Source organism: Falco punctatus (assembly GCF_963210335.1).
Source record: "Falco punctatus genome assembly, chromosome: 3".
In the NCBI taxonomy this organism is placed as follows: Eukaryota; Metazoa; Chordata; class Aves; order Falconiformes; family Falconidae; genus Falco; species Falco punctatus.
Genome location: NC_137582.1, coordinates 43,585,747 through 43,611,176, shown reverse-complemented (window position 1 = coordinate 43,611,176; position 25,430 = coordinate 43,585,747). Strand labels below are relative to the sequence as shown.

Sequence of the window (25,430 nt, the reverse complement as noted above, 5' to 3'; positions counted from 1 at the left end):
CGCTATCCGCGGTGCCGCGCTGGGAGACCCCGCCCCCTTCCACCGACCAACGACTGGCAGCTCCGCCTACTGGAGAGGCCCCACCTTATTAGAGACGCCATGTCACGTGATCCGGTGGAGGGGTGGGGCGGTTTCACCTATCTCCTCTGGGCCCAGTGGCTGCCGGGTAGGTCACCGCGCAGTAGCTGTACCGAGGGCACTCGAGGTCCTGCCTCCATGAGCGCGGCTGCTATTGGTCAGGGTGGCGCCTGGGAGGCCGCGGATTGGCTGCTGGGGAGGGAGTCGCGAGCCACGGCGGAAGAAGCGGGTCAGAGAGCGCGGCCGTGGCGGACGGCGGGTGAGGCGCGGGTGGCGAGGCGGCTGGCGCTTCTTCCCTGAGGCGGCCCCTTCCCTGAGGCGGCCCTTTGCCCCTTGCCTGAGGTGGCCCTTGGGTCTCCCCTTCCTCCTGGGCAACCCCTCTCCTCGCCTTGGTCCCGGGTGAGGGGTGGTGCGTGAGGGGGAGCGCGACCCGGACCCGGAGGCTGCTGCGCTTAGCGCGGCTCTCCCCGTTTGCTGCAGGCCGCTGCCGCCGCTGGGCTGGGCAGGGCTTGCTCCGCTCCTGCGGCTCAGCTGTGGCCCCTCAGACCGGGAACCCTGTGCCTGGGTGGCGGGGTGGGGTGGGTTGCGGGGGGTGTCCTGCTGTGAGGGGCCGTAGGGGTCCTGCTCGGCTGTAAGTGTGTAGCCGAGGGCCGACCCGGGGCAGGGCAGGTAGCGGCCTTGCGAAGGTGCCGTACTTGCGCTGCTTTTCCAGGGGAGCAGAGCAGCGTGGAAACGGCTCGGGGTGTTGGACTCGGAGCTGTCGTTTCTGCAGGCAAGCTCACCGAAACTGAAACCCTCGTAGGTTGCTGTGATGGGTTGGAATGACAGGTCACGGGAAATCACGTAAATAAAAGATCAACTTTGAAGGAAGTTTTTTAAGGAGGCTTTAAAATACAGAGGCATATAGAGGGAAAAGGAGGCTAATCTTAAGGGGTTTGCTTGCTATCGAAAGTGGTTCCAAAGAATGTTTATCAATATGATGATAGGCACTTTATACATATACATATAAATATAAATATTTTCTGTAAACTTTTGATGCTTACTTTGTGTACCCTTAGTGATACTGCTGCAGTGCTCAGGTTCTTCTGCAATTGTTATAAACAAGTAACTTGCTAGATACTTGGTTTTATTTTCCTTTATAAGCTGTCAAAATTCCAAATACTGAGTGTGAGTGCGGTTTGAATGCTGATATCAACTGTAGTGCATTGATCTCTGGCTGATAGTGTCAGCAAGACTTTGTTAACTTTTACATGCTGTCCTCAAGACAGCTGTAGTCCTGTAGCTCTTGTGAAGGCAAGACTTACAAAGACTAAATGAAAAGGAAGTAATTGTCTTCTAATACCCACCGTGGTTTACCTAGGTGATAAAGAAAAAAGAAGGGAGCTGAGTTTTCTGCACATCACTTCTAAAATCTCCAGTTAATTGTTGCTGAATCAAAATGATTTTTTTTCATAGAGGTTGCTAGCTGAAATAAGATCAGTATGTGTAGAAACTCAACATTGTTAGAAAGAGGGATTTGGGGAGGGGAGGAATCAAACATTTTAAATGTTTTTCAGACAGACACACCCTTTTGTTAATAAAATTTGCGTGCTCTTGTTTCTCAAAGATACAGCTGAAGTACTGGCATTCATAGCAATGACTAGGATGGTCTATGTGTCTGGCAGGAAAGCATAGGTATATGGTTATGTCTGTATAGTATAATACTGTATGGGTTAGAGGTGCTGAAAGATTTCACTTACCTCTCCATTGTTATCATAGTGCACCATGTAGGTATAATCTCTTCTGAGCAAAGGCTTTTGATTAAACTAGTCTTGAAACTTGGATGTTTTGTTCTCTGTCCTTAGTTGGCAAGATGTGGTAGCATGGGTAAGATGTGATGAATACAGTTTTGCACTTTGAGGTATATATGATTTGGCTATACTTTTAAGAAAGCTTTAGCAGCTTGTATCGCAAGTGTGTTATTTTCAATTCTTGCTTTAGATTTCATGCTGATACTAGTTTAGATAAGCCCTTGATTGTCTCTGTAGCGTTCACTGACTTTTATCTCTCTTTGCGTGCCTTTCCAAACAGGTGTTTCTGATAGTAGGGTACTTCATTATTTGTGGCTTCCAAGCCAAAAAATAGACCTCTGTATTTGGCTGTGTGATCTTTGCCAAGTACTTATGTTACTTGTAACTTGTCTATGTTGATTTGGGAGGGGGTCTGGTTCTTTATCAGAAGATTCTTCTTGCCTGTTTGGCTTGCTTTTGCTGTGATAATTTATTTTTTTTTTTGCTTTGTCTTTCTTTATTACTTTTTTAATATGATTCCTTATGGATGTAATTTCATGAGATGAGCTTGAGTCATGTGTCTGTCTCTTTAAAGACTGTGAAGATACGCATGCCATTTTCCTGCTAAAATAAGGAGGAACCTGCTTTTTTTGCATGTGGTTTTTGATGTGGTTGGTATTCCTTTGAAACCATGCTGCTTTGAAAATTCTATACTCTATGTTATACATACCCTTTTGATTTAGAGACTAGACCTTTCATTTTTCAGATTTCATGCATTTGTTTATGCTTTGTTAAGACTGATCTGCTGCATCAAGCCCATTAAGTCATTCTCTTATTTTTGTGTGGATCTTACATGAATGCAGGAAACTTCCTTCACTAAGAAAAATATGAATATCATATTTCTTTTTAAGAGCGAAAACTCATAATTTGAAAGGGACTTGGACAAATACAACATTGGAAAATACATATAGAAGAATTTCAATTCAAAAGCAGTTCCATCTGATTTTTCTTTCTTCTCAACTTTCATGTGTAGGACTCGCTAGAAAGTCTGGCAGAGGGCTCCATTTTGTGTTTACCTAGTATTATGCCTTACATCTACAGCCTCCAAAGCCCTTATATTTATTTAATTAACATTTTGTAATTTACAAGTGGTATTATCTCTCAGCTTTGTAGACTGATACTTGATATGACAACATTGAATGAAACCTGCAAGAGTGGTTAGGAAAGTAGAGTCAAAAGAGAGTTCAGGGAGGCTAAAGTGAGAATCCTGACACTCAGAAATATAGACCTCCTCACTTCTGAACCAAGGAATTCCTGCATATTTCCATATCAGAAAGAAAGTTCTTCAGCATTGCTAATTTCTGTTTAAGTAGAGTTTTATAATTGAAGAACCTATGAAATTCCAACTCCCATGTGCTTTATGCAGTGAAATTTTGCAGTAATTCTTTGTGTTACTACTCTTCTAACCTCTTTTGGTAATCTTGCCTATGACTACTGCTTATTGTTGTAAGAATTTTGCTTAAGAACAGCAAAAGGACCATATTTTGTAGCAATATTACTATCACTCAGGGCGTTGTATTGTAGTAATTGAGTTGTGGAAATTTTAGGGTGGTTTACTACTATTTTTAGTTTAGGTAGCATAAAGAAGGTAGAGAATAAATAAAATAACCATCAACATTTTAAAAGATGTATTCTAGCTTAATAAAAACAATAAACATGTAACTCCTGCATCTGAAATTGGCATGTATACAGAGCCTTACAGAAGAATTTGCTAATGTTTTCATTCTTGCTGTCCAGCAGTTTCTTTTGGAATGAACCCTTTCTGTTCTTGGCACATAAAATAATTGTGAAATAACTGAGATTAATGAAGAAGGGTATAGTGCAATATAGTCTGGAAGAGGTGAGCATGAAGTTTGCCTGGGGATAATTCTGGAGAACTAATAGATCTCATAAAAATACCAAGCTGTTATACTTCGAAGCATTTTCCTTTCAGATCTCCTTTTAGATAACAAATTAACTGGAGGCTCTTAAAACTTGGTAGTTTTCCTTCGTGCCAGGAACTAAGGAAACTAATCCAGGAACTGTTTGGTACTCTGTACTCTTAGAGATTGACTTCGGTCACTTTCTTTTGCGAAAACAGAGAACAAGTAATTGACAAGAGCAAGGAGTTGATGGACCCCAGTCTTAGGTACTTTAAGCATTTAGACTACAGAAGAAACAAGTGATTTATAATATGAACTATATTCATATAGATCTTTTTCCTGAAGTAGTTGTTTTGTTAAATGAATGCTTTTTGATGTCAAGTCATCTAAGTCTTGGAACCTGGAATTATAAAAGGTCACCTAAATGTTTTAGGACAGGGTAAGTATTTTGGACTATTCCTGATGCTTTGTGTCATCACACTCCTTTCATTCCTGGGTCACTGAACAAGTTTCTAAAAGTAATCACTAATCTTTCAGAAATTGCTTTGGCTAATTTCAGAGATGTTCAAGGTGAATTTCATTTGACACTGTTATCCTGGATGTTTATAACTTTTCAGTTACCTATAACCTGTTCTAACATCTGTCTCTCTCTTTTCTACCATATTCAAGTGAAAACAGAGAATATACTGACTATCTGTATCACTGGTTGAATTCTTTCGTCTTCGGTTACATTGTGCCTTTATCTCTTGTCTCCTGCTTACTCCTGATACATGTGTAGGATTTTTTTTTTATGCCTGTAAGCTGGAACCAATTTTGTACCTTAGCCTTTTTTAACTTAACTACTTCATATTCACACTATTCCATCATCCTAATATTATGCTAATTTTTTCCTGCATCTACTTTTGGGCCTTTACCTGGTTATCTCGTCAGGTTTTGTCTCATTCTTTTACCTCCTTGCCTCTCAGTTTCTTGAGCTCATGGAAACTTTTTAGACCAGCTCGAATTTCCTTAGAAGAAGTTCTAACACTCTTCGCTTCTGTCCAGGTTGTCTCTGTTTAATTAAAGACTCTGTCCTCCTTGTTGATCAGAAACAAAGTAATACCTTTTCTTCATTTCCTGAAAAAAAGTGACTGACTACATCTGGGGATTTTTAAACTAATGACCTGGCTATCTACTGAAAGAGCAATGTATCAGGATGTAGTCATCACTTTATAGTCCTATCATATGTCTTTTCCTGCCAGCCCTGTCCTTGCAGTAGCTCAGCAATACAGTCTTTACCCTTTTTTCTCTGTCATTCGAATGTCTAGACACGGCTTTCAGTTTTCTTCTCTTTGATTTCTACACTACATGTTCAACAAGTCTGAACTTTGGAATGAGGCGGAGTGCATCACATGTATTGCACTTTTGGAACAGGTTTCCCCTTTTAAAGGAGCATTCTTATCTCTTTTATGTCACTGATAGTCTACAGTGCCAGATATGATGCCAGATCTAATATGGGGCACATAGAAAGACTTGTATTCTTCCTGTTTTAAAAATACAGCAGGTGCAATGTGATCAAAGATCCGTACAGTCCATAGAGTAGCTTGCCTATGGGAAGGGTAACAGATGCCTAAAGGAAGAATAGATCATGTAGATGGTAATGATTCCTTGACAGGCTTTTCCATCTTTCCATAAAGAAGTCTATGGCATATTTATTGTGTATGACTGTACCTTATATTCATGGCTATCTGATAGATAGCTCATTATTCTTCCCTATTGTTTTTCTTATAATAGTTGCAGTTTCCATTCTAATCTCTTGGTGATTGTTTCACTTTTTTTATTATTATTTTTAATTACTTTTTTAATCTTACTTTTCTATTAGTCCTCCTTTAGGTGATAGATTAGTAGTTTCTTCCTGGTTTATTCAGAAACAAAAGTAAGTCCTGTTAGGAAATGTCTTTTACTTTCTGTGGGGATGAGAAACTAGTATCAACTTTTTTTAAGTCTGTCTTAAAAAAACCCACAACTGTAGAGCTGCACTGTTCCTGCCAAGTTTCCACTAAAAGCAGGTTATTACTAAGGAACTGTAAACTTGAAAAAAACATTTGTAATAGAAAAGGTGATGGTTTAACTGTAGTGCTTGTGGGCACTTCTGAACAGCTTAGCTTTTCCATTGCCTGATGAGTACCTCCTTGCTGCTACATTGTTTTAGTCATCACTGTATGTACATATATAGTGGCTTCAGCAACACTGTTGTTCATACTACAAATACATTGCTCAGGGTGGTTCAACAGTGTGTTGTTTATATCCTGATAAACAAAACAAACAAACCTAAATCTATGGCTTCCCTTTTGGTTTTGGTGGCATACATATCTCGGTGACATCCAAGTTATGACTGGTGTAGAACACAGTTGAAGAGCTACACTATTTTCACTGGAGGAGCAATAAAACCATCTTGATTTAAGTAAATGGTAGTACATATAAATAGACACAATTTGAAATCTGTCCAATTTTATAAATCACTTGAATATTTTCAGGTCCCACATCACTACTTATTGTCATTTTCTTGCATTAGTCATTTTTCCTTTCCTCAGTTGTGGGAAAAAGGAGGGAACAACAAAGCTGTCGGAGAATGTGAATGAAGAGAGGTGATCAGCTTTCTCTAGTTTGTTCCTGCATAGAAATGAGTTTTAGGTAGGACTATGGCCCTTTAATCTTAGTGCTAGTCTCCAGCTGCAGGCATTCCATAGGGTTCAGTGCTCACTTAGAGTTGTTGAACACCATCACATGTCTTAAGTTCCAGTGAGCAATCATTTCCCCAGCTTTTTAATTGTTAACTTTGCAACAGCTTTGATGTCTTGAAAATGACACTACTAAAAAAACATTGACACCTGTATGTAAGAAAATTCCTTCTCAATGCTTGTGCTTTGCAGTACTAGCAATTGTTGACACCTAACGTGTCTTGTTTTTGTAACTGTTTCTAAAGGTTGGGGCTTTTTCAGGACTGCTTGCAGCAGTTTACTTCTATATATGTTTGACAACATGCATTTAAAATTCTTATGTTTCTCTTTTCAGAAGTACTATGGAACCTCTGCAGTCTTGTAGGTTTGGAAGGATTAAATCCAAGTTTGGAAAGGCTTTTTCCATTCCAAATGATTTGCTGGCTTAAGCGCTTAATTAGGATGGCTTTTGAACAAGTTGGATTAAACATGGAATCAGTAAGTGTTTCAAACTTGTTTGATGTTTTCAGAAGATCAGGTATAGAAACCACTTCGTCTATTTTAGCTTGTGCTTAGCTATTCCATGAGAACACTTTAAGTATACGCAACCTGTGTATGATTCTGTGATGCTGAAAAAGTATGAAGCTTACTACTTGGGCTACTTGGACACTGATGTATTGAGTAATATATATGTTAAAAATACCATGCAGTTCCTTCTAGCTCTAATAAAAAACTGCGTACTTTGTAAACACCATTTTTCATGTTGGACTTCTATGTGTGTTTTGAAGCTGAAGGAAAACTTTCAACTCTTTTTTTAACAGTGATGTTAATTCTTAAATAGTCTTATTGCTTTGCTCTCACCTTGGAAAGCCCCATGAAACTGAGAAGATTATGATAATTGTGCTATATTTACGTCTCCTGAAAGTGTTACAGTGTTACAGAAAGCAAGATGGCTGTATTCTTTACTGGGGAAACAGAAGAATGTGCATGCATAGCTCTCCTCTTGGAGGAAAGTGTATACAGAGTTTTCTTTGAATGCTTAGAAGAGAGTGAGATCTGCTACGTATTGACTCCTTTGTCACTGAGACCTTTAGGAAGCTATTTTGGGTGCAAGTATTGATCTCAATGCAGTAATCCCTATGAACTGTCAAAATATTTTAATGTTTTAACAATGGAGAAATCCTTAACAGCTGTGTGTGGTACTTAGAAGGGCAGTTCTTACCCTGCGTTGTTGTGGTAGAACCTTTTATAAATCATGGGAATCTATGGAAAGCAACGTGTTTATATGTTGTGAATTAAAATTAGCAATAAGAATCTGTATTTTAGGATTTTATTCAAACTTTGATCTGAGATTTCATGCAGTATAACTTTAAAATTCAGAGTATGAGAATATGCTGGACTACCATGGGTGTTGCTGTGGTCATTGTCAGCAACATCTTCCAACCTAAATGAATGGGGGAAACAAGTTTTTAATCTGTTTACCCCCATTCTTTACTTGTATCAAGCTTGTGATAATGCAGTTACATTTAAAATGTCAGCTGTTTTGGACAAGAGCTGAACACTGATGCAATAAGAGGGTATGACTAAGTAGTATTCTGCAGACTTGCTCTGCCAGTGCGTCAAGTCAACAAGAACTTGGCAGAGCAGTACTGAGACTTACTAGCTCAGCTGAGCAGTATGCTGACTTCATTTGCCTACCTTGTGACACAGCTTGCATGCAGTTTTCTGAAAATATTGTCCCAGCATATCTTGAATTACCAAAACTGAGTCATTAAAGTTTTGGTGCACCAAACCACTGTTGTCGAACAACCCTGAGGGCATTTGAGCACCAAATATTTTTGAGGATCTGGATGCTAGTCAACATCTTGTCTGTGGTCAATCTCTAAACAAGTTTTGCCACTTGTTTATAATATGCTGCACTTATGTTGGTAATACAGCATCTAGTCTAGGCTCTTTTGCTGTTGTGGAAGTAGTTCCATAATTAACTAAGCCTTCTCTTGGCTAGTAGTATTTTTTTCCAATGCAGCATCACTTTGAGGCTATTGCCAACAGTGCTGCTTCTAACATCAGAATCTGGTGTGTAATAGTGATGCTGTGTTACTGCAATACTGTTTGATCAGTAGCCTTCAAGAAAAAGTCACTGACTACCTGCTATTTGCTCAGGCATATAGACAAACATTAACATGGTAGGCACAAATGTGAGGTGTTTGTTTGAGGCATCAAAAATGCAGAATCAATAGGGTACTCTATTGAAAAAAATTGTGTCCAAACTTAGCAGCATATTAAACAAGAGAAAGTATGTTTCATGGAATGGAAAAAATGGGTCTGAGTGGATTAATGACAAAGTCACAACTCTGATGCCAGGATCTAACATAGCATACATGCTAGATATTTTGTCATACACATTTATTTTGTCAAAATTTATACATTCCAGTAAAGCCAGAGGGAAGAAAGATACTTAGAAACAGGCAATGTGTTTGTGTGACGTTTCTGAGATAACATAATCTGGGGATTCATACCATGGAGCATAAATTTTTGGTTTTAATGGAACCTTCAAAATCTAAGAGTAGTGACCTTTGCGTAGTATATCAAAATGTTATTCAGCTTTGTGTTGTGAAACTCCCACAGCTGCACTACACTAATCACACGGGCAATATTGCCATGCCAGATGAGGGTTGTTCGGGTATTAATAACCTGGATTTTATCTAAGTTTTCCTTGTTGGGCAACCTTCAAACAGGATGTTGAGTTTTCTTGAAGCTATGAGCCTTTAAAAACTAAGGTCTGAGTAGTAAATTTATATCTACAGCCATAAGTAAACACTAGCAAAGTTTTTGAAATTACCATGGAGTGTTCTAGTTGTTTACTAACTACATACTCTGAGTTAGTCTTCCCATTATGCTTTTTCTTCTTTGTGCTGTTTTGTTGCCTTTTCCTATGCTGAAATCTTTCTTGCTTTCTGGGGGGTGGGGGGATGTTTTGTTTTGTTTTTTTCTTCTGTCTCATTTTGCAGTATTCTTTAATACTCATTTGCAATGTTCTTTAATAGGATTAAAGTCTCGTTTTATTTCATACAACTATGGTAAATATTACAGTAAACATTCCCATCGTTAAGTACAACAAAAGAAAGCACATTCAAATCCCTGTTGAAACAACGTAGAAGAAACCTGAATTGCAGTAGAAACAATTTTTATGAAGCCAGGTGTGTTGAGGTGCTGTGGGTGGTTTTCTCTAGGTGAATGTATATGTTTATTTTTAGGACAAAGTTTCATTTTTACATATTTATTTTCCCCCTTTTCTTTGCTCTTTTAATTTTACAGTTATATTTTTATGCTTATGCTAGCTTATAGTTATTTTTATTAAGATTTTTAGATACTGTTCCAGTGTTAGAAGAGCTCTTAATTAGAAAAAAGATACTTCAGGAGATGTATAATTACATAACTTTATGGATTTTTCATTATTGAGTGGCTTTTCTTGAAGCCCATTAAAAAGAGGTGCCTGACCCTATGCAGATTCTTTATTGTCTTAAAAATGGACAAATTATGCTTTTGAAGATGCTTCCGACTCCTGAATCCTTCTGTGTTACCTGATCTACTGCTTTGAATTTAAATTTAATACAAAGGCTGTCTTGAACTTAAATGGCCTTAGCTAAATTGTAATGACAGAACCAAATTTCGTGCCAGTTTGGGTATAGTATGTAAGGAGTTCACTGATAGAAATTTCATGTATGTAGATTCTATTCTAGCATGAAAGGAATAACTTTATTTATATTTATATATCAATTTAAATATATATATTTATATATATATAAAAATATATTTAGCACAAGCATAGTATGGAAGGATAAGGGAAAACTATTCCAATACGATATAAAAATCAGTTACCTAACAGCTGGCTTCTTTTTCATTCCCATCTAGGTGCTTTGGTCCAGCAAGCCTTATGGTTCATCTCGGAGTATTGTAAGAAAAATTGGTACTAACCTCTCTCTCATACAGTGTCCAAGAGTTCAGTTTCAGGTAGGTGTTCTCAACAGTTCAGAATATGTATTTCACTATACTAATAAAGGGATTTGCTCTTGCATCAAGAGATTTTAATCGAATATGCAGTTCATTTAAATAAATGACCATAGAGGGTTTGTAAAAGCAGAATATGATAAACCAGGCATGTAGGAGAATTAGCTTACTTCAGTTCTTCCCACTTCCAGTTCACGTTTTTTCCACATACGGATTCTTCAGCTTCTGTACTGCCTAAAGCCTGAATCCATGTTGCTATAACACATATAATGAAACCTGAAAAAAAATTTTCCCTAAGGAACTTAAGAAACTCTAAAATGAGGCAATACAGTATTAAAAAGTTATTCTTGTAAAAAAAAAATACATTCATAAAAGTGAAGAGTTTGAAACTTATTTCTATGAACAGTATTTACAAGCTAGGCTTACAGTGTTACTTAAAAATATTTGGGAAAATAAATAAACCTTATCAGAAAGTAAAAAATTAGTAACAAGATAACATGAGTACCTTGTTTGCTTTTGGTTTAAATACAAGGCTAACGCTGTGTGGTGATAGGGGAACATCAATTCTGTGCAGCTTTCTGACTTCTTTGCTTTTAACTTCAACTGCATATAGTGGGACGGTAAAGAGTGAGGGTAAAAGCTTAAAGAGGAGAAAACCCCTGTTCTTTCTAACAAGTCTTTCAGGAACAGATGGGAAAGTGGAAGCTGTTACACATAATCTCTGTGTGTGTTAGGGATAGGGGGTGGGTGTAGAATTGGAAAAATCTAGTGTTTGAAACTCGAGCTGAGAGAGGAACGTTTCTTGGGCTGAGCAAGGGTGGGGAACATAAAGATGAATGGTGGGAATCATCACCCACACTAAGACAAGGTAATTTCCACGTAGCTAATTTTTTCACTGTTTAAATTAATTTCTTTGTTTTACATGAAATGTATGAACAATATGTAGACTTGAAATTACGGTAGCAAAATCACATAGTTCAGATTACTATAAGAAGCCTTTTTGGTGTGATAGTAAAAGTCATGCTGACATTATGCCTCTCTTTAAATAATTACATTGAGAAACGAGAGGTGCAACCATCTCCCACTACTAGTGGCTTGGTGAAACTTAAAAAATACGTATATACATTGTGGGGGTAGGGATGTGTGCAGGTAAGAAGGGCAACAAAATGACACACTGGATTTAAACTTCTCAGTATATGATCAATAGTAGCTATGGCAGCAATAAGGCTCCGTGTGCCTCAGGTTTGAATGGAAGTGAAGTCCTCCCATAACGTGTCTGATTTTCTGTACTGTAAAGGCCATTCAAGGGAAGATGATGCTTATTTGCAGATAGTTAGCCAAATACTACCTTCTCTTAATATGGAACATAAAACAAGACATTTCTGTTTTGCGTTCTTGTAAAGAGCTGTAAGATACATCTGGGGAGTCTGTTACTGGATATTTTTGGTGTTGAAGTAAAAATATGTGTATGTCTTCGTCTGAATTCTGTGTTACAATAAATAAAATATTTATCTTCTTTCCTCTTAAAGAGATGTTCAGTCAGTTTTGTGTAGATTTTATGCACATTGAGTATAAACATTCCTCTTCTATTAGATGAAAGGAAAGGATCCTAAAAATAGAAGTACAATTGTCAGTTGACAGAATTAGAAATACAAATTTCAAAATACGATCCTTGAAACACATTAACCATTGAAACAAATTAACATTTATATGGTTTATGCAGGCTTTAAACAAATATATAAACTGCTGAACATGTAGAAGTGTGATGCTAACATCTGTTTTTTATGTCTTTATCTCAGCACTAAGATTCTATAGTGAAGTTCAATACTGGTCTCGATCGTTTTTATGCTGTTGCAACTGACGCTTTTCTATAGCTGTCTCTTCCTCTTTCTTTCTTGCCAGCTTTAGCTATATTATGAAAGGACCATGCACAACCTTGCTGTAAGTCATTTTATTTAAAAACCAAAGCAAATCTTACTTGCCTCATCTGAGGATGCATGTATATAATCAGTGTTTCTGACTTTATCTAAGAGCAATAAACTTTCCACAGATCTTCATTATTCCTTATTATACATAGATAAGAGATACTGAAAAAAATCTGTTATGTTCATTTTCTTCTAGCCTGCTTTATTTCAGCTAGTGTGGAAAAAAAGAGTAGTACCTTAACATTTTGATTTTTGAGGTCTACTGACTGTTGTAGTATCTATCTCTATGGATCTCGCCATAGTCAACATCTAAATTAATTGGTAAATGCTGTTTATTCAATAAGTGATGGCAGAGCTTACCTTTATATACTGTATATGGCATGAACAAATGAAAATGGTTCATACAGTTCTTTTGTATGTCATATTTTTTAGGTTTATCTGTAGTTTTTCGGAGAAAATAAAGTTAAACTTACCAATATAGCCTAGGTAGATTCAACCTAACCTACAATACTGTCTCTCAAGATAGTATCCTCCAGCTAGAGCATCTCTGTTCTATTCCTGTGCTTCTCCTATTTGTCTGATGGAAACCTGGCAACTCAAAAGAAGTCTTCTAAGGAATTGGTGTGCATGTAGGAAACATCAGAATTTACTGGGCTAATTGGAAAAATCATAGCAAGTTTGTCTTACTTGAAGAAGTATTTCCAAATGTTTAATAACTAACTGTATTAGTAATTTGAAATGAGTTTTTATTCTATCCTTAAATGTATATATAAAGGAATGTTTGCTCTACTTTGTATTTCCTGGAGTCAACAAAAAGTAGAGATCCTGCTTTGATGTCCTGTTAAGCAATGTTTCTCTAGTGTAGTGGTTATTATGTTTGCCTGACATATGAAAGGTCCCCAGTTTGAAACCAGGCAGAAACACGCGGCAAGACTGACTCTTTGGGTGTTGAACTTATTTATGGGTCCTTTCCAACTCGAGATACGATTCTATGGCATCAGCCAAAATTGTACTGTATGTGTAGTCTTTTCTTCAGAAATTCATGGATTAATGGGTCTGAAACCCATAGGTGTGCATGTGTGTGTTTGCAAAACAGAGGCACACTAAAATAGGCCAAAAAGCCTCTGACGCAAGAAGTGGGGGAAGCAACTACATAGTTTCCAGAGAAGGAAAAGCGGGCTGCTTTCACTGCCATCCAGTAGAACTGGGCCTCTGTTTTCAGCTCTCTGTTCTCCATGTAGGTGCTGGCAGAGCAGTTATCCAAGTTTTCTTTAGCTGAAATTGACTGGAGGAATAGGGTAATCACAGAGTTGTTTAAGCATCAGTCTACAGACAGGCAAAGATTTTAAGAGTTTGATGTTGGCTTTTAACCTTTAAATTAAAGTAAAAAACTAGCATTAACTTGAAATTCAAAATCTGCTGCTGTGGAAGGCTTTGTTGTTTTTAGGGATAGAGAAAAGAAACATCTGTATATGGGGTAACAAAAAGATTTAATAGAAAAGGAAGAAGAAACTTGCATCACAATATAACAGAAGGCTTGCTACTAAATATTGGATTGGAACTTACTTGTCTCATAATGCAGGAAACCTGGCAGTGGTAAATGCATTCCTTACTGTTGATTTATAAATTAATTTTTTTTATGCAGTTATGTGTAGTGCCTCTATTTAAATATGGCTTCAGTTTTTCATGGTAATAGTTCCTCATGTGGCCATTACTGTCAGGAAAATCTGTATCATCTATAAGAAGTAGCTAATGTACTACAGATTTTTAAAATTGCCATTAGTATTAATACAGATGCTGTGGTCATGAAGATGACATTTTATTTTTAAAAAGAAAAAATCCAAGGAAACCTCAAACAATGGAAATCCTAACATGCAATAGAGTATTCTCTAGACTGTTTTAAAGAGAGGCAGAATGCGATGGTATTAGCCACAACTGTTAATGTGATAAACATATTACCATCTGTGCTGATGCTACCTGGAAAAAACCCTGTTGTTTCCAAATTATCTGATGGTGCCAATACGCACTCCTGGGAGCTGTGATAAAGGCTCGCATACAAGTTGCAAGAGTGTGAGGTGAAGATGACTAATCTCAATTTCCAAAGCTGTTTGTAACAACTCCTGGGGAAAAAACAACCCCACACCCACAACTCTGGACTGGTGTATCAAAGGCTACAACTAAAATATTTGTGGCTGTTCTTCAGAAATGGTTTCACCTCATCCAGACTGCAGTCCTACTGTGATAGGTCTGCTACAAATTCAGATTAATGATAACATTTCATAGTTGCTACTACCTAACAGTTTCCTCTGACAGAGGTGAGTTGCCTTGAAAATTGACAGAAGGGCTAACGGGCTGGATCCCGGCTGTCTTCACAAACTGTTATATCCTACCACCGTGCTTGTCAGTATCTTGGCTACTACCAGCAGCAGGCAGCACTTAAACAGCTGCAGTGGCTCGTGCAAGTTTGGCCTGTGGATTGTACATAATACAAGCAAAAGAGGTGGCATAGTTGCACTGGAGATAAGTAACTCAAGGTGACAGACTGAGCAGAAGAAATTACCGCAAGATGTTTCAGTAGCTTTTATCTGCTAAAATACTGAGCCCAGGCTGACACTGAGTCCAGTGTCTTGAGTACACATGCTCTTGTCTAACCTGGAGAAGCGCCCAGTATTTCAAAGCAGGTCTGAAACCATTTTGTATAGTTGTGGCTATGGAGCATGTATTGATAGTCCAAACAGTTTTTCAAATCTCCATTCAGGTCAATTAACTGTAAATCAAAGACACGTTCCAGCCTCTGGAGCTCTGCTCACCTTTGGCTTCAAACAGCTATGAAGCTAATGGCAGAACCATGCTGGAAAACGGTCAACTTGTTTGGCATGCTGTAAATAAGATTGCTAGCAAATGGTGTGTTATGTTATGACTGCATCCTGCCTCTCACTCTAAGTCTTTGTGAATAGTGAACTAGTGGAAATGGCTTTTTGTCATTTATTTTTTTTTTCCCTGTGTGTAATGTACACACGTTTATTCTTGTACAGAAATTCTGGCAGGGTAGGGGAAGAGAAACACACTTCAACAGAATTTCACCTTCAAAATAATACTAAATCAGAGCAAAAGACTTAAGAAGTACTAGTAGCCTTAATGTCTTTTTTTAACTATTGGTCATGCATATAATTTAAAAACATATTATTTGAGTTAATATAGCAAAGTGCTTGAGAATGTTGATGTTTGTTTTTCTTTAAGGTAATGATTTGCATTGGCATTCACTAGTGTCATGTGATAGTATATGTAATTAGCTGTGAACCTCTGTAAAGTGTTCAGCAGACTAGATTGAATCGTTTGAAGTCAGTGAAATTGTTCTGGACTAAGTCCAGGACAGAAATAAGTGTGCTGCACCTACAGATGCGTTTCATGCATGTATGTATTAATAGTTACATGTAACCTCACTAAAAGTGTTGGATAAAATAACTGTGGCTTGAGCTGGGAATAGTGATGCTAAAACCTTTAATCTTGTCTTTAAAATTTAGCTTACTTCTCATGCCACAGAAGGAAACCATCCTAATCAACTTAGAGAAGATGCAGTGGCGTCCTTTGCAGACGTGGGATGGGTTGCTCAAGAAGAAGGTGAAGTCTCTACAAGGCTCAGGTATGCTCCTCAAGTCTCTTTGAACTTCTGAACTGAGAGGAAGAAACCTAGCCTCTTTCCAGTGAGAATCTACTGTGGATTGCTATTAATGGATAGCACTTGAATGCTGGGGGAAGAGAGAGGGAAGAGTGACAGAAAAGGTAGGATCTTGAAGTAGTAGGTGTTAAACTAACAAGATTTTGGATGAAAGGCAGGTTTGAGAACATATACAGGGAAGACTGGTTTATTTGCTTATTTATTGCAAAGAATTGTATGTGACAGTTTCAGGCAACCTTGTCCCCACAGAAATGTCTGCTGTGGTATGGAACAATCGATAACATTGATTCTCCAGTTCTCCTGAGATTTTCATTAATATGGGGTGGTGTACTGTACAGCTTCCTAATTAGCAGCAATGGTCATTCTGACAATCCAATAATTGGCATGCCTGCTAAAGACAGTTAAAAACTTAGGGGTTATATTTGGTCTTTAATCTTCATAACAAAAACTGGCAGGGAAGCCTGTGAACAACTCTGTCCAGAATGATGGGATTGATACTGTTGTGTTGGACCAAGAGCACTGCACAGCACTGTAACTGCATGAAACAGGTTGGCTGAAGTGATGAAGTTCTCTACTCCAACTTACCCAAATTGCTGCTCAAACTAGCCAGAAACAAAGGTACGGTTCTGTAGTGCAGAGGAAGTTTTTCTTCTGAACAAACTGATCTTCCAGAGAAAGGCACAGATTGTTGGCTTCAGAGATTACTGGAGGATACTGTTCTTAATTTGAAAGCACAAAATAGGTTAGTAATGACCTAGATACCCTCCAACATGACTTGCCACAGTGAAGCTTTGCATAACAAACATTCTGGCAACTGCCACGTTAATTTCACAAACTCAGAGGGGAGTCACAGAAATCAGTGCTTGTTGGGAAAACGCTATTGGTAAAGTCTGTTTGATGTGAAGGAAATTAGCCGGCCAATACTACTTTTGTTTGCACAGAAACATTTTGTTTAAGGATTGAACTGTAAAGCTATTATGTTTAATGAAGACGACAGAGAGAGTAGCTCTTTGTTGCTTCAAAGAACCTGTTACGAAAGATGTAGGACTTGCGTATTTGCTGAGAAGACTGCATGTGAAGGGGGGAAGGGGGACAGATGGATGTGGGATGGGACTAAAATAATCCTGCAGATACATGGTGACCTTAAGGCAAACAGCTTATAGTGGAGCATAGTAAGTGAATTATTTAGCAAATATGAGTATTTTGATGTGCACTGGTTTATTATACTGTGCATGGTATTATGTAGTGGAGCTAGTGTGCATTAGGTGTTTTCCAGACATTCGAAATTCTCTGTTTCGACAAGATCACAGAGGTGTTACTGTTAAATGTGTATTCACTGTATAATTCAGTAAACAGTCTTGCATAGTTTTTTCTGCGAATGCAGTTTTATAGAGGAAGCAACTAAATGACAAGCCGTTTCACCCTTACCCCTAGTCAGAGCCTTAGGGGTCTGTCTAGAGCAGTAGGGCGGTCACACCAGACAGCTCAGGCATATTTTTCCAAAATGTTAGATTCCAGTCAAGGCATTTCCTTAAAACATAGTTACTACTCTGAGCAGAAAATACTCTTTGTTGTTCAGCTATTCTGTTCCTTTAAAGAGTTTCTAGAAGGCAGGTTTTAAAGAGTGAAGTGACCACTGGTGCCTTCCACCTTACTTATTTAGGGAGAGCAGGGAGATGGCTGCCATAGGAGGTATCCTGTTCTTTTCTCAGCTGTAGTTGCTCTCTATTCCTACCTAGATAACAATACCTGAATTTTAACATCTTTGATAATAGTAAATTCTGCTTGATCAAATTTCTGCAAGTTGTGCTGATGTGTTCTGTCAGTGTCATGGGAGACTCACATGTGTATCTGGTCCTGGATTGAGGTGGTCAGCATCGGGCTTGTTTTAGCCTTAAATCTTGGCTCTTGCTCTGAGTCTAGTACAACTGCAGATCTGACGTGGTGCACATCCAGAGTACTTAACCCATGCACCCAGAGCGATGGGGCTCTTAAGCTGTATTAGTCTGGAGCCACTCTACACATTTTGAGAAGTTGTACCACTAGCCACAGTTCTTACTCTCATGTTTGAATAAATAATGGAATCCTGATGTGCCTGAGAAGTTTTGGGATTGAAGTTAAGGAAGATTGAGGGGCTAAGTATGTGGTCATACATTGCAGTTATAAAGTTTGTGATAATCTGTTGTCATTAATACTTATATGTATTCTACTCATAGAATAATGAAATAGTTTGGGGTTGGAAGGGACCTTTAAAAGTCATTTAGTCCAACCCCCCCTGCAATGAGCAGGGACATCTTCAACTAGATCAGGTTGCTTAGGTACTAAATAAACAGATAAACTGTTTAAAAAACTGTTGGTGTCTTCAGTGAACATAACCTTTTGTAAAAGTTTTCTTCTCTAGTTTTATTTATTGTGTTAGCAAAATAGATATAAGACCCTTTCCCATTTACTAATAGGCAGACTTTGCGTCACTAAACTGTTTCACATACTTCATACCCTCAATGCTGCTAAAATAGAGAACTGTCCTTTCAGAAGTCCAGAAAGTACAAAAATTTGCTGTGGAACTAAGAAACTCTTCCTTCTACTTTAAAGGAATTAACTACATGTGACTGCTAGCAGCCCATGGGGGAAAAATAGTAGCATTTGATAAAAAAAGATCTAAATCTTAATTCCAACAAAAAATACAGTAGGTGTGAGGCAGACAAATAGATAGGGAGTGAGAGGGACTGCATTCCCTTTTTCTCCTGAAATCAAGGATTCCAGAAAAAGCTGGCTAGGGGAAGAGAAAAAATACAGCTAGTGATGCAAACAGAAAGGATATGAAGGTCTTACTTACTTCAAGCTATATAATGTCTTGGTGGACGTGATTTGTGTAAAGACAATTTTGAAGTCAGGCCTTTAACTTGTATGCCTGGTTTGTACATAATGTTGCTTTAGTTTTACCTATTACAAAGCCTTTAGAAAAAGGAATATTATGAATTTTTTGTTACAGGTCAGAAGTTTGGTCAAAAACAGCCCAGCCTTTTTCGGGTGAACTACATCATTCTGGAAAGTCCCCATGCAGACAGATGCTGTTACCAAACCCATTGGTAGAAGAACCAGTGTCCAGGAGCACAGTGACTGCAAATGAAGAAGCTCTGCAGAAGATCAGCGCTCTCGAAAATGAACTAGCCACTTTAAGAGCACAAATAGCCAAAATTGTCATCTTGCAAGAACAACAGAACCTGACAGCAGGTATTAAACTTGCTTTACTTTTAGCAAAAATTAGTTAATGAATTTGTCCCTTCTATAATTAATAATATTCTAAATTGTTTTTGTGAGATACTGCAACGCTGAACTTCTCCATATTGTTTTGGTCAGTTTGATAGACAGACGTAGCATACTAACCAAGGGATACATCATAGGTCTTGAAGACGAGAGACCTGCCAGATTTTCTGTATTTTCTAGTATTCCAGAAGTTTGTCACGTTTGTGTGGAAATCTGCCAGAATTCTGAATCTAAGGATGAGTAAAGAAAGTATTAAGCAGCTTTCACATCAAAGCTCATGATAAACATGATGGCTTAAACCAACTAGAAGAATGGAACTTAATTACTAACACTTAAGTCCTCCCATCTAGTAGTGAAATAGACTCTGATATCACAAAGTAATCATACAAGATGCTGATTACGCTTTTGGAATATGTATCATACATCTCACGTTTATGAAATAAATAACCAGAAGGGAGAGTAACTGCTTACTGGAATCATCTCTGGGATCAGACACATTGTCCAGATGGAACCAAAAGCGGTGCGCTGTTTCTGGTGGTAAACAGAATAATTCTTCTTAGACTTTCTTCTTTCCATCACCTTTGACTGCCTTCCAGTTCTAAGTCTACGATCTCCAAAGATTAGTGGGAGATGTCTCTTGTTGACTGCTGATGACAACCATTGGTTTTCACCCTTTCCCAGGGTCACTTAGCAAGTACAGTTTTGCCTATGTTTACATATAAAACCATATCCTGATCTTCAGATGATTTTCTTTAGTTTTTGTCTGTGAACTGACAGCAGTTACTTTATTTTCCTTAACTGTTTGTGCTCAAAAACTATTAAATAGATCACATGGTTTCTTTCCTGAATTATAATTCTTGTGTGAGTTTTGTGAAGTCACTAATAACTTTGTTTTTCATCATTTTCCCTTTACCTTTATTTATTAGGAAAATTAATTTGGTGTTTGATTTTATCATCTTTACCTCCCTCTTCTGGTAGAATATGGTAATGACACTGCGCGTACGCCTGCATGTACACAGGCTCCTATATATTACCTATAGATATATGTTTACACACTTTATACTCTAAGCCTCAAAACTCTGGTTTGATCTGGTTCTGGTGGTTTCTTTAAAGGTGCATTTGAGCAGGGGTTTCTTTATCGGGTTTTACCTAAAAGAGTACAAGGAACTTGAAATCAAGATTATTGTGAGAATATCTGTCTTCAGACAGATGAATTAGCAGGCCTAAAAATCCTTAACACCAGAGAGCTGGAATAAGCTTCAATTTAAGCAGGATTTGAGTGCTGAATTTTACACTTAAAAATCTTGTATGGAAATTTCTTATTTGTGATAAATGGGAAGAAACACTGTTCACATGGCATATTGTATGTGACTTCCAGCTCAGTACCTGCCTCTCAGAAGAAAGTGAAATACTGGTAACATTAGGAAGAGAATATAACTAAAAGACATCATGACATCTGTCCCGTTGCAGTAAAGATGTGAATGCACCTAGAATATGAACTGGAAATTTAAAGAACACTTCTCACTCTTTGAGAAGGACTTTTATGTGGCTTTTCAGTTGAGTCTACGTAGGCGGTTTAGGAATGAAGAAGTTAATGGGATAATGTAAAGTAGGCAGAGGGGAGGAAATTGAAGCTGTTCTAGTCATATTCTTACCTGACCATTTGTGAGCTATAAAGCGAATTTACAAGTAAACTGATGTGTAATGCATGTTTTATTTGTAGTTGGGTCAAGTCCAGTTGCTTCAGCTGCTGCCCCTATTGCACCACCGCCGCCACCACCACCTCCTCTGCCACCCCTCCCTCCCCCGGGCCTACAACAGAGTATGTCTGCAATTGAGCTCATTAAAGAAAGGAAAAACAAAAAAATGAACTCTGGCCAGAATCTGACAGAAAATGGGCCAAAGAAGTCTGAAATACCAAACATGCTAGAAATCCTCAAAGACATGAACAGTGTGAAACTACGCTCGGTGAAAAGGTAATAAATATAAATAAATACCAGTGTATTAACATTTGCATTAATGATTTGTTTTTATGGCTCAGAACTATTTTAGGGTGAGATGGATGCTGATGCAACACCTGACAAACAATGCAAAATCATTCACAACTTCCAAAGCTCTGTTTTGGACTATGTTAACGCTTCTCATTTTGTTTTCTAGATCATCAGAAGGTACAAAAGCTAAAGTGGCTGACCCTACAGATCCTGCAACATTAATAGCAGAAGCGCTCAAAAAGAAATTTGCTTATCGATACCGAGATGATAGCCAAAGTGAAACAGAAAAAGTGATTCCAAAGACTGAAACAAAGACTGAGGTGGTGCTGGTGAGTATTGTAATTGTGGACACATGCTCAGCCTACGTAATAGTTGTCATGAAAGCCAGCGTGTGTCTTTCTGCCAGCATATGCAAATACCTGCAAGTTAGCATCCCTGTCCACCAAACCCTATGATATGCTATGATTTGTGGGTATCATATGTTTTTAGTATCGAGTCTTAAGATTGTGTGCTCTTTTGGCCCCAGGTTTAAAAAGCCCTGTCTTGTATTTTCTAAAGAAAAAATCTTTTCTGTTGCCATGAACATGCAGTATTTTCTAAACTCAGTTCTTAAGGGCTCACAGCAGAATAAAATCTGAACTGAGTTTCCTGTTATTACCAACATTAACCGTTCAGATAGTGCACGTGAAATTTTGAAGCAAGATCCTGAAACGCATCAGCCATTATGAATGCAAAAAGCAAACTGTTCAGAATGCCTGCTGGATCTTGGTATAAGGAGTTTCTTCTAATAATTGAAAATGCTAAGTAAATAAAAGCAGTTTCTTTATAGTGAAATTAGGAGATTGTATTTAAGATCTATGTCATGGTACAATTTAATGACTTCTAGTTTATTTCAGATTTATTTGAAACTGAAGTAAAGGGCGGGTTTAAGTAGTGAATGTTCAAGATGCAGAAGCTTCTAGCAATATACACTTAAAAGCGGTAGTTTAGATCAGTCCTTGAATCCTTGTGCTGTAGAACCAGAGATGAAGAGTAAAGTTACTTTTTCCTTTGTGCATTTGGAAAAATGCACATAAAACTCCAAAAGCTGGCTCCACTCTGAATTAAGTTCTGAGGAAAATAAGCTTCCCAAGCCACAAGTCTCAGGACTTCTGAGTAGTACTTCAGCTTATTAATGTTGACTTACTTGCCTTCTGGTTTAAGTTTTTAAGGTATATTCCTGTAACATTCAGGCTGTTCTTCATAACTAAAAGGCTAGATACTCTCCAAGAATCAGCCACTTCTTTGCAAGTATTGCTGGGGCTTTACAGGAAAGAACATGAGCTGGCAATGTTTTATTCACACATAGGTTTTCCATGACTTTCCAATTCTAAAATTTACAGTCCATCTTTTGAGATTAAAGATCATCAAGTCCTCAAAAAGCTAAGAAAATTGAAGGTTTGGATTTGTTGAATGATAGAATGTTGATTAATAAACATTATCAGATGTGTATCGATATGTAATTTTTTGCTAGATCAGTCTTCATATGATATCCTTGTATGATACAGTTTTTAAAAGGACTTGCACAAAAATGCAGGAAAAGGTTAAACTGCTGTTAGAGCAACTGGTTGTCAGCCTCTGAAGGTAACTGCATCTATCTTACTTTGCTGTGGCAGAGTGAACTATCTCTAGTCAGAGCTGCTCCAGCAGATGGTTACCTGCCTCATCTGAGCAATTTCAGCTGATTGCTGACACAACTTTCCCTTCACTTTGTGGCTATGAAGTGGGTAAATCCACATGCAGAGAGGCGGGTTGATAAAGGAATTCATCTCTGCCCAAGTTCTAGTTTTACTTACAACTTGGATGGATACTAGTTCAACCAGGTTTCTGTTGAAAGCAATCTGAACATGTTTCTGGTTTCCTTCTCAGTTCGGACCGCACATGCTGAAGTCGACAGGAAAAATGAAGACTTTAATTGAAAAATCTTAATACATTAAGATCACTATGTGAAAGATCTAAGCTGTTTTGTCTGAAATTTTTTATATTGCAGATAGCACTAGTGCCGAGTGGTCTCTTACAACACAGGAAAAAAAACCTAATGTGAAATGTACAATTGGGACACTAAATATGTATGTGATTTATCAAGGGCAGTAAATTTGACTGTTATACTCAGGTATTAATTTTGTATTCAAAACCTGGCTTTCTACTCAGACTTACATGGTGGTTTTAATTTAACACTAAGTTATATGTACACAACATCCTTTGTGCATAACTGATCCCTTAAAAATTTATGTACATGTTAATAATGATAGTGATACACCTTTAAGTTAATATCAGTTATTTGAGCTCTAACTATGACTTGCACTACAGTTTATAGTTTGATACTGAACTATTCATGTGAAAGTCTTTCTTTTAAACTTAACGAATTTTTAGCCCAAAGAAAACCTGAATGCATTCTGCTTCCTCCTGAAAGAAAGTGAAAACTTAAATCTGCTGCAAAGGTCACCTGGTATGAGATATTTTAAGTAGTAGCACATTTTTGTGGGGGGTTGGTTGTTTGGTTTTTATGTGTTCTGTTTTCTTTTGGGTTTTTTTTTTGTTTAAATGAGCTCGCAAGGGTAAGAGAGGAAAATCTGCTTGTATCATCTTGTGACTAATGGAAAGAGTGTGTGACAAGTGAGTAAATCATGCTGTGGGAGCCTCTGAATAGGTAGTCCAGTGACTTTGAGATAACCAGTAGATAGCAGCAGAGTCAAATAATTAATGTCAGTGTATGTGTTAACTAGTGCAGAAGCGATGCAGATAAGAAAAAAAAGGTACAAAGTACTGTGAGTGCAAATTGCCAAAAGTATATTGATCATCAGCTGTGCTAAGAGATGTTCACAGATACCTTTTTATCCCCAGTTGTTTGGGGTCCCTGGGTAGGTTTCTAGCAGCTGCGGACTGCACAAGCCCTCGTGGCCCTGTTTGCAGGGAACAGATAGTCATGAGCTGTTCCACAGAACCCGTTTGCCGGGGAGGCCCTTCCGGGGACTTCCCAGAGCAGCCATTTGCTGCCAGACCTGCACATCTTTGTCTGTTCATTCATCAGCCACCTGACTGAGCTCGTGTCTCCAGCCATAGCTGTATAAAAGGCTCAAGTTAAAAATAATTCAGGTTTAGGCATCAGAAAGCTACACCCTGGCTGCACACCTGAATGAAGCCAAGGTTTGCTCCGACTGTAGATGAGGGTGGAAAAAGCCGAGTCCGGCTCTGTCAGTGTTCTAAGCTGACCCGGCTGCTTAGCCTCCAGCGAGACCCGGAACAAGTACAAGTGCCTCTTGGAGCTTCTGTTTTCTAGGAAAAGAAAAAGGCAGCACTTCTTAAATAAAGATAGCTAAATGGCTCCGACAAGGTTACCGAAGTGACCGAAGCTTTGCTGCTTATGACTGGAACATAGAGCGTACAACTGCGGAGGATGTTTTCTGGTGGGAAGCTTGCAAGGGTGTTGATATGTACACAATGTAACTTCATGCCAAAATGCTCTGCTATCAGATAGCCTTACTGATATGCCATTAAATCTTTGGCGTTTTTTTAAATGCCTTTAAAACACCTTTTTGAAAGTTAATTTTGGTTTCAAGTTTTATATTTAATGCTTTATTGCCACTATATAAAATTAAAGGCTGTTTAAAAATAAACATTGTGTATGTGATCTGTGGTACTCTACGTGATAGCAGCCGCAATAAAGTATGGTTTACATTCTGTTATAGTGACTATAAATCAGCATAGTGACAACTTGCATCTCCTTCAGGACTGGACCATTTACCTTGCTGTGCAGCAGAAGTAACAGTAGAATTAGTCATAGAAGAGCACAGTGCTGTTAATTCAGTTACATTTGGGTAAAAAAAACCATCAGGAACCAGGGAGAAGTTTATGCCTCACCACAAATGTAACAGGAAGGTAGTTTGACAGCCTCTCTGTCCCCTGGTGCTCTGGGGTCCCTTGATAGGCCCTTGGTGTGGCACAACCACCACTACCCACCCCCAGCCCCCAAAGGCCACAGCTTCAGAACAGCTGGCCCAAAAAACCCTCTGCTGTTTCTCTTCTTTCAGAGACAAAGCCTCTGTTGAA

The 25,430-nt window shown here is 38.3% G+C and overlaps 1 protein-coding gene across 4 annotated transcripts; it reads left to right on the top strand.

Moving 5' to 3' along the window:
* Nucleotides 1-207: 207 nt before the first annotated feature.
* On the top strand, nt 208-24,997 carry MTFR1 (mitochondrial fission regulator 1). 4 transcript variants are annotated; one of them, XM_080380457.1, is made up of 8 exons: nt 208-337; nt 6,824-6,966; nt 10,384-10,482; nt 15,929-16,047; nt 19,076-19,317; nt 21,074-21,326; nt 21,508-21,670; nt 23,250-24,997. In XM_080380457.1, exons 1-8 carry the CDS (start codon nt 217-219, stop codon nt 23,307-23,309), a joined length of 1,200 nt encoding a protein of 399 aa, XP_080236583.1. In that variant the 5' UTR covers nt 208-216; the 3' UTR covers nt 23,310-24,997. The 4 variants fall into 4 exon arrangements, with proteins under 4 accessions (XP_080236583.1, XP_080236582.1, XP_080236584.1 ...); XM_080380456.1 differs by lacking the exon at nt 23,250-24,997 and having other exon boundaries at nt 21,508-22,836; XM_080380458.1 differs by lacking the exon at nt 23,250-24,997 and having other exon boundaries at nt 336-477; nt 21,508-22,836.
* The last annotated feature ends 433 nt before the right edge of the window (nt 24,998-25,430 follow it).